Genomic DNA, 15650 nt, shown 5'->3' on the forward strand with positions numbered 1-15650 from the left:
AATATTACTATATAATATTACTTATTCGTTTATTAAATTAAATAAAAAAACATATTCATATGCAGGGATTGAGCAATTTTTGGAAAAAAAGAAATTTCAGCGAATTTCCTTATTATCACATGGCAGCGCTCCATTTCGTCGTAATTTTGAGCACACAAATGGTGTTCACTGCGAGTGTAAAATCCAATTTTTAAAAAACCTGCTAAAAGTGTAAAATGTGGATTTATTTAAAAGTTTATAGTTTAATTTAACTAATTAGAAGAGAAAAATGTAAGTAAAGTGTATTAAATGTGGAGAAATAGCTTCTCGAAATGCTCGAATTTTGCGAATTTTTGAACTTGAAGGTCGAATATCTCCTAAACTAAGCGTTTACGGTACCTATAACCCTGCCTTACGGTACCTTCAAATCGTGGCGCCAAGGAAATCGGAATTGTACCCTTGAATAAATTGATTGTTTCGTTAGCTGTATAGAATCAAAAATATTCTACGTCAACATTCTCCAATCCAAGCACGAAAAGGTTATTAAGTATGTCTCTATAGATTTACCTTGTGATCTGCTTTATTTTTCTGTGCAAAGATTCTTTCACTTTACGATATAGAAATCAATACTAGAAATTTAATGATAAAGTATACTAATTTGAACTGAATATTGCCAATTTCACTTTCTAGGAAGTTTGTAACACCCAGAAGAAAGCATTGTAGACCCTTTAAGTATACTATATATATAAATGATCAGTATCTCATCTCAAAATACTCTGTCTGTCTGTCCGTCGGTCTGTCTGTATATATACGAACTAGTTCCTCAGTTTTTAAGATATCGTTTTGAAATTTTGCAAACGTCATTTTCTCTTCAAGAAGCTGCTCATTTGTTGGAACTGCCGATATCGGACCACAATAGCATATAGCTGCCATACAAACTGAACGATCGGAATCAAGTTCTTGTATGGAAAACATTCACATTTGACAGATACATACATATATTTACGGATTATTAAGGTAGTAATATAATCTCAGAAAAAATTGTTCAAATCGCATAACTATAGCATATACCTTCCATACAAACTGAACACATACTTACTAAAAGAAATGCACTTGTAAAGGGTATATTAGCTCCGGTGCAGCCGAAGTTAACGTTTTTTCTTGTTTTTGTTAAGTTTTATGTTATTTCGTGTGAGTGTAATAAAATTGAAAATTAATCCCAAAATACTTTTGAATATGTAAAATAATAAACTCTAACCCACTTATATTGCAGATATGAGATTCCTGTTGGCTATCATTTTAGTGTTATGTTTGCAAATATGTGTTCACAGTCAAGATGATTATTGTTTCGGCAAAGACACGGAAAGACCTCAGACACGACACTTTACATCAAAAACAGCTTATCAGATAATTAAGGGAACGAACATGGAAAAGGAGTACTTGGTTCCAGGTGTGATTTAACATATTTTTCATCTAAATGAGTATATTATTAGATGCCTATAACATTTTCCTTTTAAATTTTTTTTTAAATTTTACTATATATCTCAATTATTGTGAATATGTATATGTACATGTATTTGTCATCAAAATAAGTCTTCTTCAAATTTTGAAGAAAGAGCAGCAAACAATTTTTAAACGACGAATTTCGCTGCATATATCATTTATGATTAAAAGCTATGCATTTTCAAGCAACTTAAGATTATGGACCAGATTTATAATTCGTGTTTTTAGATCAGTTAATTACCAAAACATCACATTAACAATACAAAAATTATTTAAGGTTATTCAGATGGGGGTAGGTTTATGATTTTATTTTGATGCCAATTTTATTTATTTTCAGTTTTTCTGTATCATAATTATTCAAAATAACCRCATTTTAAACACATAACATTTTACGTTATAAAGTACACTCGCGAAAACTCGAACACACGATAACTCGAACAAAATTTTTTTTATTATTTTATACGCGAAAATATAATATGTCATATACGACATACATAAATATTCGTACTGTTGTTTGTTTGTTAACATGTCCACATCAGTATCCAGCTAGAAATTATGCAACGGCCGATGCGTGCGATGTTGTTGGATACATATTTTTTTATTGCATAATGGGACGAAAATTAATATTTTGAGCTTACCAAAAAGAGGCTGAAATGATTAATGCAATGGAGAAAGTGTTAGAGCCCTATCCAAAAAATTCAATATTGCTAAGTCCACAATTTGTGGAATCGTAAAAAAAGAAAAACAAATTTTAGAATGTGTTAACAACACGCTATCGAGCCCTGGAAAACGTAAAACTCTCCGTGTTTCAGAACTTCCGAGAATGGAAAAGGCACTTTACAAATGTTTTTTATTACAACGCAGCAAGAATTACCCGATCAACGCATTGGTTTTAAAAGAAAAAGCTAAGGAGTTTCAAGCCAAGTTAAGCAAGGACAGGTCAAGGAAAAATTTTTGTTTAGTAGAAAAACTAAGTGTGTCTATGACCTTCACTATAAGTCAATAAGATACCACATATCATTGTAATCTATTTAAGATTTTGTCATCTGAAATGTATTTTCCTTCATTTTGTCTTAGTTAAGAAACAACATTACATTTCTATACGAGCATATTTTACAATAGCTTAATTTACTAATACTTTCTTATATTCAAAAAATTTATTTACAGGATGTAAAGCAACAAAAATTTGGATTTTACATCGACATGGAACTCGATTGCCAACAGTGAGCACCATAAAAGCGGCTCCAAGATTAGAAATAGTAGGTTGAGAATTTATTTAAAAAAACTATTCAAATTTCAATAATGCTCTTTTTATAGCTGGGAGATGAAATTGTAAAAAATTACCGTGTTCGTCGTACAAAACCGGACACAAATGCTCTCTGCTTAGAAGACCTCACTCTGTTATCCATGTGGAAATGGAATGCCAGTATTACAATTGACAAAGAACAATTTTTGACTCCACAGGTATATTGAATTCTTTCGCTATAACTTTAAATATTATTTTTTCGATTATTTCGTATTTTCCACGCTTTGTTCCATGAAAGTTTTAATAGTGGAAAATATTTGGTTTCACTCGAACCTGGAAGGGTTAGGTTCCTTGTTGAATTTCGAGAATTAAAATTCGGACTAAATACATCTCACTTTCTTTGTATAACTTACGAAGCAACTGAAATAAATAATATTTAAGGATAGTATTTAAATTATAGCGCATAAAAGTGGTAGCTGATTGATTGCTGTTTTTCCGAAGTTCTCAAAACCTAAAGTTAAAGCTGGGGTTTGTTGGTCCGTCAATTAGATACATATATTTTAGTCGATGAAAAATTTACAACGATGGTGAATCGTATTCAAAAACCGAGTGGAAAAGTCTTATGCAAGGGTTTAAGAGTTTGATCGTGAGAAAGCACTGCGAAAAGTTAGTTGATGACATGTTAAAAAATTATCAGATCGATATTATGAAAAACAAGACAATGAAAATGTATTATAAATGAAAGTTATTGAGAGAGAATAATTTTTAAATGTTTAATTCAAAGTGAGGGTTTTGGTTGACTTGTTATAAGCCCTCAAAATTAATTTAATGTATGTTATTAAATTTAATTCTTTTAGGGATATGAAGATCTTAAAGGAACAGCAAAAACTTATCAAAGGTTATATGGTGATGTTTTAAATAAAAATTACAATAACAGCCATTATAAGGTAATCTTAATATTTTATTGCTCAGAAACTGTAATTGAACTAGTTATATGTTTTCATAATTATTATTAATTTAATAGTTCCGTCACACAGACACTCAACGCACTACAGAAAGTTTTAAGGCTTTTGTGGAGGGTCTCTTTGGTGTTAATAACACTGTACAACCAGAACCAATACCAGAACAGGATTTGCTTTTACGGCCTTATGACTATTGCGAATCTTGGAAAGCTCATGACTACAGCGGAATTAACTCTGAGAGCTATAAATTCAAGCATTCAGCTGTATGGAATAAAACTATTGAAGAAATCTCAAAACGATTAGGGTATGAATATTTTCCATTATTTGTTTTATTGTTTGAAAACTAAGTAAGTAAAGTAAGTTTAGGCAAGTTCGTAATATAAAGAGAAGTGTTGAAAGTTTAGTGCTGATATTATTTCTGTCCATTTTAAATTAGCGCTAGTAATTTTTTGATGCTTTTATCACAATGAGCATTGCACAGTGATATGATTCTACGGCTAATTAGAGCAGCTACTGCAAATCTAAAGTACGAGTTATTGAATATAGCACTAGGCTGAGTGATTGATCTTCAATATGATAAGATTGCATCTATTGCAACGATTGTTTATGCAATGCAAATGTTTTTATTCACCAGCTGTTTTTTGTCTTTTTAAAAAACGTTTATTACTTAGCAAATACCTGGATGAAAAAACGATTATTATGAACTAATATCGAACGATGAAGAACTAAGTTCAAACGGAACTGATCAATAAATAAGTTAACAGTTTGAAATATATATAAAAAAAAAGTATTTTAAACTAATTATAAATAAAAATGTTTATCATAAATATTTTAAAGATTTCAGTATCCTTTGGAGTCTAGTGATGTTGAACTGATGTGGGATATGTGTCGTTATGAACAGGCCTGGCAAGTTGATCGCATAAGCGCATGGTGTGCTGTAAGTATCTGTATACAACTCTTTTGAACTACGATACTATTTGAATTAAAATGTTTTTAAGCCATCAATAATAGAATAGATGAATACCCCCTGTGATTACTGAACTCAAATTTGTTCAATAATTCAGCGTATCTAATACGATAGTATCTCAGTGATAGGTATATCCGAATGTATCACGACTTAGTAACTTATTCTTACATACTTATATCATCGTTTTGTTTGTCATACGTTAATGCTTTGATTTTCTCCAAGGTCGTATGCATTTAGAAACCTCAACAAATATTCCGTGTAAGGTATATACAATTTTACTACGGACATACAAGTATATACGATATTTTCTGTAGTTCTACTGTGTAATACTGCGAATGAATAAATTTAAATATCTTAATAAACTTGGTATACGTATTCCTCTAAAAAGGTTGGCGTTGCATATGAGGAGAATCGATTTATTGCTAAATGTTTCTTGGCCACCTACAGAGGTGGACGTTGTAGAAATTAGACCAATTTTACGCTCGAAAATTAATGTTCAAATTTTAAATTTGTCCACCATTATGTAAAATATGTGATTACCTTCGAACTTTGCTACTTTACTTCTTTTATTATACCATTTTCGCTGTTACCAAGAAAAAATTCCATCATTAAATTCCTACGCTTTAAAAATATATAATGTTTGAATGCTGAATTTTACCCTTACATAGTTTTGGAGTGCTTTTTCACCATGCAAGTATGCAAGTGCTATTTCTAATTTACTTTCTTTTCCATAGGTTCTTACTTCTGAACAAGTTACCTTACTTGAGTACGAAGATGATATGAAGTACTATTATAAACTCGGCTACGGTTATGGAGAAAATACTCGACTTAATTGCCGTGCTGCTCAGGATATGCTGACGCATCTTAACAACGAAACTACACCTAATGTTGTTGCTTATTTTGCGCACACTAGTGGAGTGCAGACACTTCTTGCTGCATTAGGTATAGCAAAGGATAATACGCCTCTTACTGCCGCCAATTACAATAGGTCTGACTACAAATGGAGAACTAGCAATTTGGATCCTTTCGCATCAAATTTTATAGCAGTAAAGTATAAATGCAACGATAACATGACCGATAAGGCTATATTCTTTCTTAATCAAAACGCTGTGGAATTCGATTGGTGTGATGGTAGCTTGTGCGATTGGCCTGAAGTTTTAAAACAGTATCAATTACTTTATACCGCAGATTGCAGCAATTTTTACTGTGCGGGTGCAAGTGCGGTTTCTATAGTAACGTCATTATCTTTGTTGTTGTTTTGTACTTCTATAATCTTACGCTTAATGTATTAAAGTAAAAATAAAAATTAGTTACAAATGTTTTTATGTATTATTGTATTCTTTTTCTGTATTATTATTTTAATTGTGTGGAGCAGGGAGAGAAATATATTTTCTCCATTTAAACCTTTCAAAGTACTCATTTGGCCTTATATTTGACATACCTTTAGTGTATATGAATTTGCTAAATGGCACTGAAGAGAATCATAAGGCTACTTTCAAGTTCAGATTCATCCGCCAACTCAGACGTTGGAATATAATAACAAATCACAGCCGTGATTTTGAGCAAGTTTGATTTTTATGAAACAAGCTTTAGTCCGAGAAACAAATAATGTTGTGATTGCCGCTCTCGACGTCGATCCTTTCTTGTATTTGTTGGCGGGTGTTTTTGCTGATGGTGGTCCGGGTCGGTGTTAAGACTTCGGAGCGTACACATGTCTAAAAACCTGGATACGTATCTTCCGTCTATCACAACATAATCGATCTGGTTGGTGGATTTTCGATTCAGAGACAGTCAGTTAGCTTGGTGAGTTTGCTAAATCTATGCTGGAATAAAGCACCACAGATAACCATATTTTAGGTCCCGGCTAAGTCGGTCATCCTCAATCTATTTTGAGATGTTTCCTCGTAGAGGCTGAATTTACCAACTGTTATGCCAAATATACCTTCCTTACCCACCCTGGTGTTAAAGTTGCCAAACACGATTTTGATATCGGATCAGCGATCAGAGAACTTTCCTCACTTGCGGAACTTCTATACATTACTCCATTCTCCTAAGTCATGCAATAATATTAATAAGTTAATATTCTTACTCTTATGTACGCAACTTTTATACGCATGATTGCAACATTTTTATAAAATACTCTTTGAGAAAGCAAAAATTACTCGTGCTCTTGTGAAGTGGATCGCGATACATCAATATTGCTTAACAATAGTTCATTAAATATCGTAACGTTGGATCGAGATCAATTAATATTGTAAGTGTAGCAGTCGCCTAAGATTCCTACCAAACCAACAAGTGTCAATGGAATCACTGATTGTTTATATCAAATATTAGTTTGCCGGTTGTTTGAACATCTAATATTTATAAATAAGAAATGGCTATTTCTCGACCAGGTATGATACATATAGGTTTTAAAATTTTACCACCTAAATATTATGTTTTGTTATAGATGAGGTCTATCAGTTTTCTAATAATCTGCCTATTGAGGTTTCTTATAAAAACACCACAGCATACTCGCGCTGCAATACTTATGACCCTAGAGTTATAGCACAAGGAAATGCTTGGCATCAAATTGTGGTTCAGCACAATGGGAAATTCGGTGGACGGGATGGCATGGCAGAAATCTTGCAAGTAATCTTTGAAGCTGTTGAAGGAGAAGAGCTGTTTCCTGTTGCATATCGGGTAAATATTTTTTAAATTAACGTCCTAAGTAAAATTCATCACCTTATTATTTTATGAAATAATTTTATTAACTGATAAAAAATATAAGACATGATGTTCTCATAAATTATGGATATAGTTGATCAGAAAATCAAATATCCTTGATGGATTTTAAAAATGATTGCAAAAGATGCCTAATAAATTTTAATTGAAACTAATATCGGTTTGATTTATCGATTATGTACGCATTGCCGAAATCTGAATACAGTAAACTGGACTAAGTTTAAAAACAATGCCATTGTGTGAATTAATATTCTAGGATGTCTTCCAGATTAATAATACAAAGTCTATTGCTGCCAATGTCTTGTAGTTTTGAATATATTTGTAATAAGTTATTTTTCGAGTTGAATCGAAATTAATACTTTTTATATACACATTTGTTTTAAAATGAAAAAGTCAAACCTTTTATCACGAATAACGATATATCCACCTGATGATACTTGGCTTACAGCCCCGAAATATATCAGCCAGTCCTTTGTATACCATGAGTGCTTTTGTGGCTTAAATTAGTTCTACATAGTTGTTTATCCGACCGAAGTGTGGAATCTGTGTCATAATTTGGTGTTTGACCTCATTATGATCCTTTTGCCCGGTAGGGATGTTCTGATAAAGGGATCGTAGTGGTTTTCAAAGGCCCTTTATTAGACCTAAACTTCTTTACCCCATATCGAAGAGAATATTAAAAAATTTTAATATCAAAAAAGAGAAATAACTAATCCCTATACTATCTACTAGCATATAATTAAGAACAAAAAAGAAAAATTGACTTAGGTTCAACATTTCTTCCCGTTTGCCTACTTCGTGTACTATTATTTTCAAGAAGAACTCGCACGGAGCCATCAACATCAATTCACTGGTTGGCAAAGTCTTTTTTATCGTTTCCTCATCCTTTGTTAAAATTGGTATAATCATATAATAATCACGTCCACACTCGCCAAACAACGATTATATTGAAAATAACGATAACTCACTGAACACAAACCTTAAATTTCACAATTAGAAGGACAGGAAAGGTCTGTATGAGAGCCGTTGTAAAAATTAGAAATGCGCGTGGCGTTGATAGTGTTGATACTAATTCCAAAATGTGCGAAATTATAAACGACTTCAAAGTTTGATTGTCAAAATTGGCGTAAGAACCAAGCCGCGAGTGGGACGACTGTTTATTTGATGACAGGAGATATTTAATTTTTCCCTCGTTCACCACCTGACCCATTTGTCTTGCTTACTTATATATTTTGGAAAAGTCAGAACTAACAGCACGGCTGTTGAGGCCAATGATATCAATATCATCGGCGTATGCCAGCTGCTGCACACTCTTATAGAAGATTGTACTTGCTCGATTAAGTTCGGCAGATCGAATTATTTTCTCCAGCATTGAAGAAGTCGCACGATGGGGAGTCGGTGTTCGGGGATATCAAATTCAGACATCGCGGCATAAAGGCAGCTCCTTTTCGTGCTGTCAAAAGCAGCTTTGAAATTGATGAAACGGTGGTGTGTGTCGATTCTCTATTCGGTTCTCCGGTCTTGAAACCTTCTGTTAGTCGCCGCATTTTTTCGTAGAATTTTCAAGCATTACCCTTGTCGGCCAACTTATCAAGTTCTGGATTCGTATTTCGGCCTCTCTCTTTTTCTGTCTGCAAATGTGACTCGCTTCCTCGTAACGTTGGGAGGTAAGCAGTCTGTTTTCTCTCCGCTGCGACACGGCAGTCCTCATCGTACTTTTGCTTTTTCCGAAAACCAATTGCTTCAGTTGCAGCTGTATGTAAGGGGCTTAAAATGCCGTCCCACAGTTCTCTTATACCGAGTTGCTGAGAAGTGCTCTCAGAGCAGGAGTGCAAGTCGAGTAGAAAATCGCTCGGCTGTCTGTTGTGATTGCAACTTCTCTACGTCGAATCTTCCTTGTGTTTGTTGACGTATGTTTTTTGCTGCATAGAGGCAAATGTGCCAATCGTGACTACAACAAGGTAATATTCCGTCTATCACAACATGATCGATCTGGTTTTTGTCTTTTCGATCCGGAGACAGCCAGATAGCGTGATGTATTTTCTTATGCTGAAATCTAGTACTACATAACCATATTGCGCAGTCGCTTAGACTGTACTGACTTTGACTTTACAATGTAGAATTCAAACATCAATGGAGTTATCAGAATAAAACTTAATACAGATAGTGTCCTCAAGATATTTAATCTTACGCCCAAAAATTGTCGACTATAACTTTCCAAGGACATAGTCTCCAAATATGTTGACCCCAGTGCTTAAGGATAATTTTTTACCAATCAGTCTGTGAGTATTGAAATTCGGGGAGAATATTTTTGTGAAAACAGAAATAGAAATGGGGCAATACTTGGCTTAGCCTTCAAATAATAAATTTATATCGCATCCATTGATCAATATGTAAGTAATCTAACTGAAATTCCGAAAGATTCTCATTCTTCTTGCCTATGGTTGTGAAGGATGGACTCAATACTTCCTTTTAATTGAAATACATACATATGTACGAAAATCACTTTAGCTTACAACAGTATAAAATGTTCGGTTACACCCGACCTTAAACTTTCTTTACTTGTTCTTTTATTAGTTTACTGTCAGTCTCAGGCTTAAGCTATATAACACTGTATAAGATTCTATGTATTAAAAATTTTAAGTCTATTGGATTAATATTTTTTTTTTTTTTAATATAATAGCGAGGTGTAAAAGACGATCGTTTTCTCGTGCGGAATTGTAAAGCGGCAATAAATAAACTGTTTGAACATAATCTTCGCGTTCAGCTTTCTGATGCTTCTTTTGTACACCTGGAAGTACATTTTAATGTAGGTGATTATAAGTTCGGACAAATATCACCACACGCTAAGCTTTTGGAAGCACTCAACCGACTTTATACTTGTATGGAGCGCGTAAATGGTGTAGATGGTATATTAAATTTATGCCGATTTAATACCCAAATGGAATTTTGTGATTTAGTAGTTAATATGGGTAATCGTGCTGTCTTTGAGACTATTTGTAATTTAATCTATGGCAATGATGACAAATTTCGCTTAGTGAAAGGGTTGATCCTAAGCGATAACGGTATTACAACTGTAGCACCTCTAAAAGTTTTTGCTGGTGCTGAATTTGTGGTTTTGGATTTAAGTAAAAACAAGGTAAAAACTTAAACGAGATTAAATTATATTTGTAATAAAATGTAATAACTTTTTACAGATTACTTCGTCATCTCGTTTATGCCGCGATTTAAGCGAAGTGAAAGCAGACGAATTATTGCTGGCTGGTAACCCGATCACAACTGGTAACAATTATCCAGAGTGTCTACGACCTATTCAAAAAAACTTTAAATTAATTGTAAGTTCATGTAATACATACATTTTTTATAAAGACTTATGTATATAATTTTTGAAGGATGGTATACCGGTCGAAAATTTGTCGAAACTCTATTCGCCTTTGGACTACGAAGTAGACATCAACAGCAATGGACATCGAGTAGATCTAAATAATAAGAAGGATATTCTCAAGTTCCAACAAAGCAATGATTGGCATGCTATTGTGGTAAAACAAATTAAATGGTTACTCCTCGATTAAAAATTGTTTTTCATATAGTATTTATATATATGTATACATGTTATTATATTTTATTTCATATTATTATTTTTTAATATAAACAGATACCTGATTCGGGACAAGAATTTACAAAACATGAAATTATGGACTATTTTTTTATTACTGTGTCACAAAAGCTATCTGAGATATATCCTTGTTATTATAAGGTAAAAGTCTTTGTCTATAATTTTGAAGCTAATATTTAATTTAAATTTTACAATTCGTTCATAGTTTTCGGCTGGTGAACATCAATTTCTGGTGCGCCAATGCTTTGATCAGCTTAAACACTTGGTTGATATTTGTAAAATGGAAATAAATGTTCCTCGCTTAACTACTATTGTAGATAAATATTCGGCGCTCTCGGAAATTCAAATAGACAAAACTTTAAAATACTATATGCTTATGAATGTTCGACCGTTCAAACAAGGACAAATAGAGCCCATGGAATGTATTGATAAAGCCCTCACACGTCGTTATAACGGTATAAATAGGCTGTTAAATTTGGATAACTTTGAAAGCGTCGAAGGTAAACTCCATCTTTAGAGAAGTGTAAAAAATTACAATGACAATTCGTAGGTTTGGAAAATATTGTCATCAATTTAAGTTCGCCAAAAATTTTGAGGCGAGTTCTAACGCAGGCATCTCGAAAACTTCTTACCAGTTGTGTGGAACTACGTTTGACACACAATAAAATAACTAATGCTAATGTGTCAAAAGTTTTAAATATAATGAGTAATTTAAAAGCTATAGATCTAGGGAACAACTGGATCGTGGATTTGAAGGACGTTAAGAAGCTTTCTGCGCTTGGCTTGAAAACTTTACGTCTAGACGGTAATCCTTTGTGCACCAAATATTCATCCGCTGGTGAATATGTAAAAGCTGTTAGAAGGCTCTTTCCGGAGCTGACAAAACTGGTAAGTTTTCGAAATGAAATACACTATTATAATAGGGTTGCCTCAGATATTCCGTGATTAGAGAACTTGAGGAGAATGTACCTCTGGCAAAAAGTTTCTGACACGACATTAAGCCGCAACGGTGTGAGTTATTGCACCGTGCCCAGTCAGAACACCTAAACTTGCTGCGAAAATTACTTTTTATGAGGAAGTAGTTCAGAGAACTTCTTACAGTCATTTTTTGCCAGAAGGGTCTCGCAGCCTACAAGCCTTTTGGCTAGTTGCGAGCAGGTGTAATATGATATTGGATGCCAACCCAATAGTAAATAAAAAAACAAAATATTGCCTTTTAACCAGAAAAAATTGTAGCAATTTCAATTTCTCACAAAGTACAATTGTTTCAATAATTTTTCATGCAAAAAATTTAACATTTTTCCAACTTTTAATGGATCAGTTAAATATTATTGCCATATAATTAGGCAACATTTAAAGCGAGAAAAGAAAACGCTATTAGACATCAACTATTTTTATCCTCGAGGTAAGATTGAACGGTATTTAGAAGTTAAGAAACAAAAGCATATACACACGCCCTGCGTTTAATTAGTCGTCGATTAACTCTTATTATCTCTCGGTATGTCCAATGATTCCCACTTATCTAGCAGGCCTTTCCCTATAGTTCTACCCCCCGAAAGAGATTGGGTTAATCTAGTCTAGCCTACCTAAGGTTTAGATAACCGTTACAAGCAAAGGGAATATAATGTCACCTTGCAGAAAGCCCCTATTTACTTGCCGAATGCCTGTTCACCACCTCACTTCAGCCATAACCGACTTCAAACTTGTCAAGAGTTCCAATAATACATCCGGCTGTATGTTGTTGAACGCCCCTTAGATAGCAAGACAGGTCGCATTATTTTTTATCCGCAACAACGAGACATCTTAGTTGTGCCAAAATGAAAGGTGCTTTGGTGCACCATTTTTAGTCCACTTATGCTCAGCAATATTTTTAATATATTACATGCCACTGGTTCATTCAATAAACTTATGGTGATTTTCTATATTTGCTGAATAAGAGACGATTGAAAACTTTAAACGACCCCCTTAAAAATCGAATTTTACGAAGTTGAGTGATATGACTTCAATCCCTGTTGACGAAATCATTCATTCTACGGTATACTCTTTWTACAAATTAAGTCATAGGAATACTTTTTGTTATAATGTATTAAAATATATACTTCTTTGTATATATACATTTTTTTCAGGATAACATGGAAATAAAAAATAAAGGTTACTTAAGCTCTCAGAAGAACTTCTTGTGTGATGTAAGAGGCTATGATTTTGTTAATGAATTTGTACCACGGTTTTTCAAGTGTTTTGATTCTCATGACCGCTCAAGTTTGAAGGGTGAGTATCTGCTCGGATGATATTTATTTTATAAACGATTTTACTTTTCAGAATTATATCATCGGAACGCAATTTTCACCTTTTCATTTAATTATATCGTTGCTCAAATGACTTCGCAAAATTTTAAACGCATATCTAAATATCGTCAAAATTGTAGAAACATATTAAAAATTGCAGATCTTTCTCGAGCACACACCAGTATATATCTAGGTGCTAATCAAATCATGGAAGTTTTTTTTCAGCTACCCAGCACGCGGCATGATTTGTTGACCTTCAATACAGATACAATGATTTATAACGTATGTATTATATTATTTTGAAAAGAAATTTCTGATCAAATTACTTTATATCGACGTTTATCAAAGTCAGATTCTTCTCGATTCAACATCATTGTTTAGACGTACATGAATAAAAGTTGTATTCAACTTTGCGAATTAGAAATTATTATAGTGGCTGATGAGAATTGTATCATGGGGTTAGGTGTAATATGGCACATCAAAAATTAGAATCTTATATAATTTTTTTTTTTTTTTTTTTTGAAGTAAATTATTGTACTTTATAATAGTGAAAACATGGCATCATTAAAAAGTTTTCGACTTAACTTGACAGAAATTATAAAAAATATGGAAAAAATGTTAAGTAATGGCTGTTTGAGTTATCCATTTCCAACCGTAGCTTCTTGTTAGTCATCACAAACCCGATTCATTTCAAATTAATTGGACAAAAAATCTAGGGCCTGATCAAATTTTTTAATTAACAAAAATAAAGACCTGACGAATATTTTTTCCGGATTTTCGAAAAGAAATAAAAGAAATCGGAATTACAAAATTCTTCGATGATACACTTGTTTTTCATGTTCTCAAATTTGTTTAAAATATTATATTTAACAGGAAAACATGATAACATTAACAATCAATGGAGTATTTTATGATCAAGCTCCCGGTGTTATGGACACCGACATATTGATGTCTTTTACTCGAACATTTGTCCTTATGCCGGTAGAAGCGAAACTTGTATGTTGAGTTATATGTATATAATTTCATTGCAAAACTTTTATCCGCCTAATATCTTATTACAGGGTATTCTCAACAAAGCTATCAAGTATCAAATTGTCAATGAACAATTAAGTATATACAATCCCACAAGTCAACAGTTTAAAAATTCCTTCAAATATTTTAAGAGTGAATGTCAAGGTGACAACGATGCTGTGACAGTTTCAGATAAGGAAGCTCTCTTAATAATGCTCCAAGAAGTAACAAAACTCAAACCCCTATGGTGTATTCGGTAAGAAAATATATTAACGGGATAATATTGAAAAATAGAAGTAATAATAATATACTTTTTCATAAATTAGCTTCTTGGAAGATGCCAAATGGAATTTTAAAAAATCTTTATTGATTTTTTTAAGTTTTTGTGACAATAAAAAAATACCAGAGACAGCTTTTAATTAGAGCATACATACCGATTTCTTTAAACTTAAGTGAAGAATTGTGTACATTAATTCAAAATAAAATACGAAACAACCGAGATTACATAAATTTGTGTAATTTTTTATTATAATAGCATAGCGTTAATTTGGTAAAACAATAAATTTGAAAATTAAAAAAAAAAGCGGCAGTAACAGCAAAAGGAGATTGCGGTGCTCATCATTTTCTAAAATGGATAACATTGGGCAAACACTTATCCCAAAAACACACAACGGCTGTGTGCTAAACGGTAACATTTTCCCCTGTGTTGAGTTGGAATGAAAAAAATTCCTAAGGTGTAAACAAATGTGCTGTGCCAAATGGAAAGTTAAATTTTCACACTTTATTTCAAAACAAAAGCAATTGCGCCATTTGAATGTTTGCCTTGTTATCTAAATTATTAAATTCGTAGAATTAATTAAATGAAAAGCATATACTTAGCTTGCTAATAACAATATTACAAAAATTAGAAAAAAATCAAAGATATTCACTTGATATTAACTGAGATTTTTAGGTAACGCACTAATCTACTAAGGCATTACTTGCGTTCGATACACATATGTACATACATACGTATACTTAATTACATTTACATTGATCAACTACAAAAATATTTTTACTAATTTTTTCATCATATTTTTTTTTTTTATAATATTTCAGCGAAATGAAATTAATTCAGAAGGAGTCAAAAAATGTTCTTATTTAGAGTATAATTATTGTATTAAATGGAACAAATATTAATAACATTAACAAATTAATCACCTATACTAATAATATATTTTTGTTATGTATACAGCGGTTCATTTAAATTCGTTTAATCCCGGATGAATATCTGTATTCATATTTATAAGTGTCAAAAATTTACCTAGCTCGGGAGCTGGATAAAACTCGTTCGGATTCACCACGAAAAAAGTAAAAA

General features: G+C 32.6%; 2 protein-coding genes across 4 annotated transcripts in view; both read left to right on the top strand.

Annotated features, from left to right (window-relative positions):
• The window catches only part of LOC108969291 (multiple inositol polyphosphate phosphatase 1), a 13701-nt gene extending 7719 nt beyond the window's left edge, over positions 1-5982 (top strand). For both annotated transcript variants that reach the window (XM_018933914.1, XM_018933915.1), the window contains 7 exons: positions 1253-1429; positions 2650-2741; positions 2800-2946; positions 3586-3675; positions 3753-3994; positions 4528-4627; positions 5392-5982. In XM_018933914.1, coding sequence (XP_018789459.1) covers positions 1255-1429; positions 2650-2741; positions 2800-2946; positions 3586-3675; positions 3753-3994; positions 4528-4627; positions 5392-5949 — 1404 coding nt within the window. In that variant the 5' untranslated portion in view covers positions 1253-1254 and the 3' untranslated portion in view covers positions 5950-5982. The remainder of the gene's footprint in view (positions 1-1252; positions 1430-2649; positions 2742-2799; positions 2947-3585; positions 3676-3752; positions 3995-4527; positions 4628-5391) is intronic.
• A 964-nt stretch (positions 5983-6946) lies between these two features.
• On the top strand, positions 6947-14803 carry LOC108969307 (nuclear RNA export factor 2). 2 transcript variants are annotated; one of them, XM_018933939.1, is made up of 13 exons: positions 6947-7050; positions 7107-7339; positions 10065-10520; positions 10579-10716; positions 10774-10920; positions 11037-11138; positions 11203-11497; positions 11548-11885; positions 13124-13265; positions 13317-13564; positions 14156-14278; positions 14344-14549; positions 14620-14803. In XM_018933939.1, the coding sequence occupies exons 1-13, from the start codon at positions 7032-7034 to the stop codon at positions 14714-14716; spliced, it is 2544 nt and encodes an 847-aa protein (XP_018789484.1). In that variant the 5' UTR covers positions 6947-7031; the 3' UTR covers positions 14717-14803. The 2 variants fall into 2 exon arrangements, with proteins under 2 accessions (XP_018789484.1, XP_018789485.1); XM_018933940.1 differs by lacking the exon at positions 14156-14278.
• Positions 14804-15650: the final 847 nt, after the last annotated feature.

This window comes from Bactrocera latifrons, unplaced genomic scaffold (genome assembly GCF_001853355.1).
Source record: "Bactrocera latifrons isolate USDA-ARS-PBARC rearing strain unplaced genomic scaffold, ASM185335v1 scaffold_248, whole genome shotgun sequence".
NCBI lineage: Eukaryota > Metazoa > Arthropoda > Insecta > Diptera > Tephritidae > Bactrocera > Bactrocera latifrons.

Bases quoted from the DNA above. Each gene is read 5' to 3' on its own strand.
- LOC108969307 (XM_018933939.1), top strand. The intron at 10,717-10,773 runs GTAAGTTCATGT...TAATTTTTGAAG, and splicing joins AAAAAAACTTTAAATTAATT to GATGGTATACCGGTCGAAAA. The intron at 14,550-14,619 runs GTAAGAAAATAT...TTCATAAATTAG, and splicing joins AAACCCCTATGGTGTATTCG to CTTCTTGGAAGATGCCAAAT.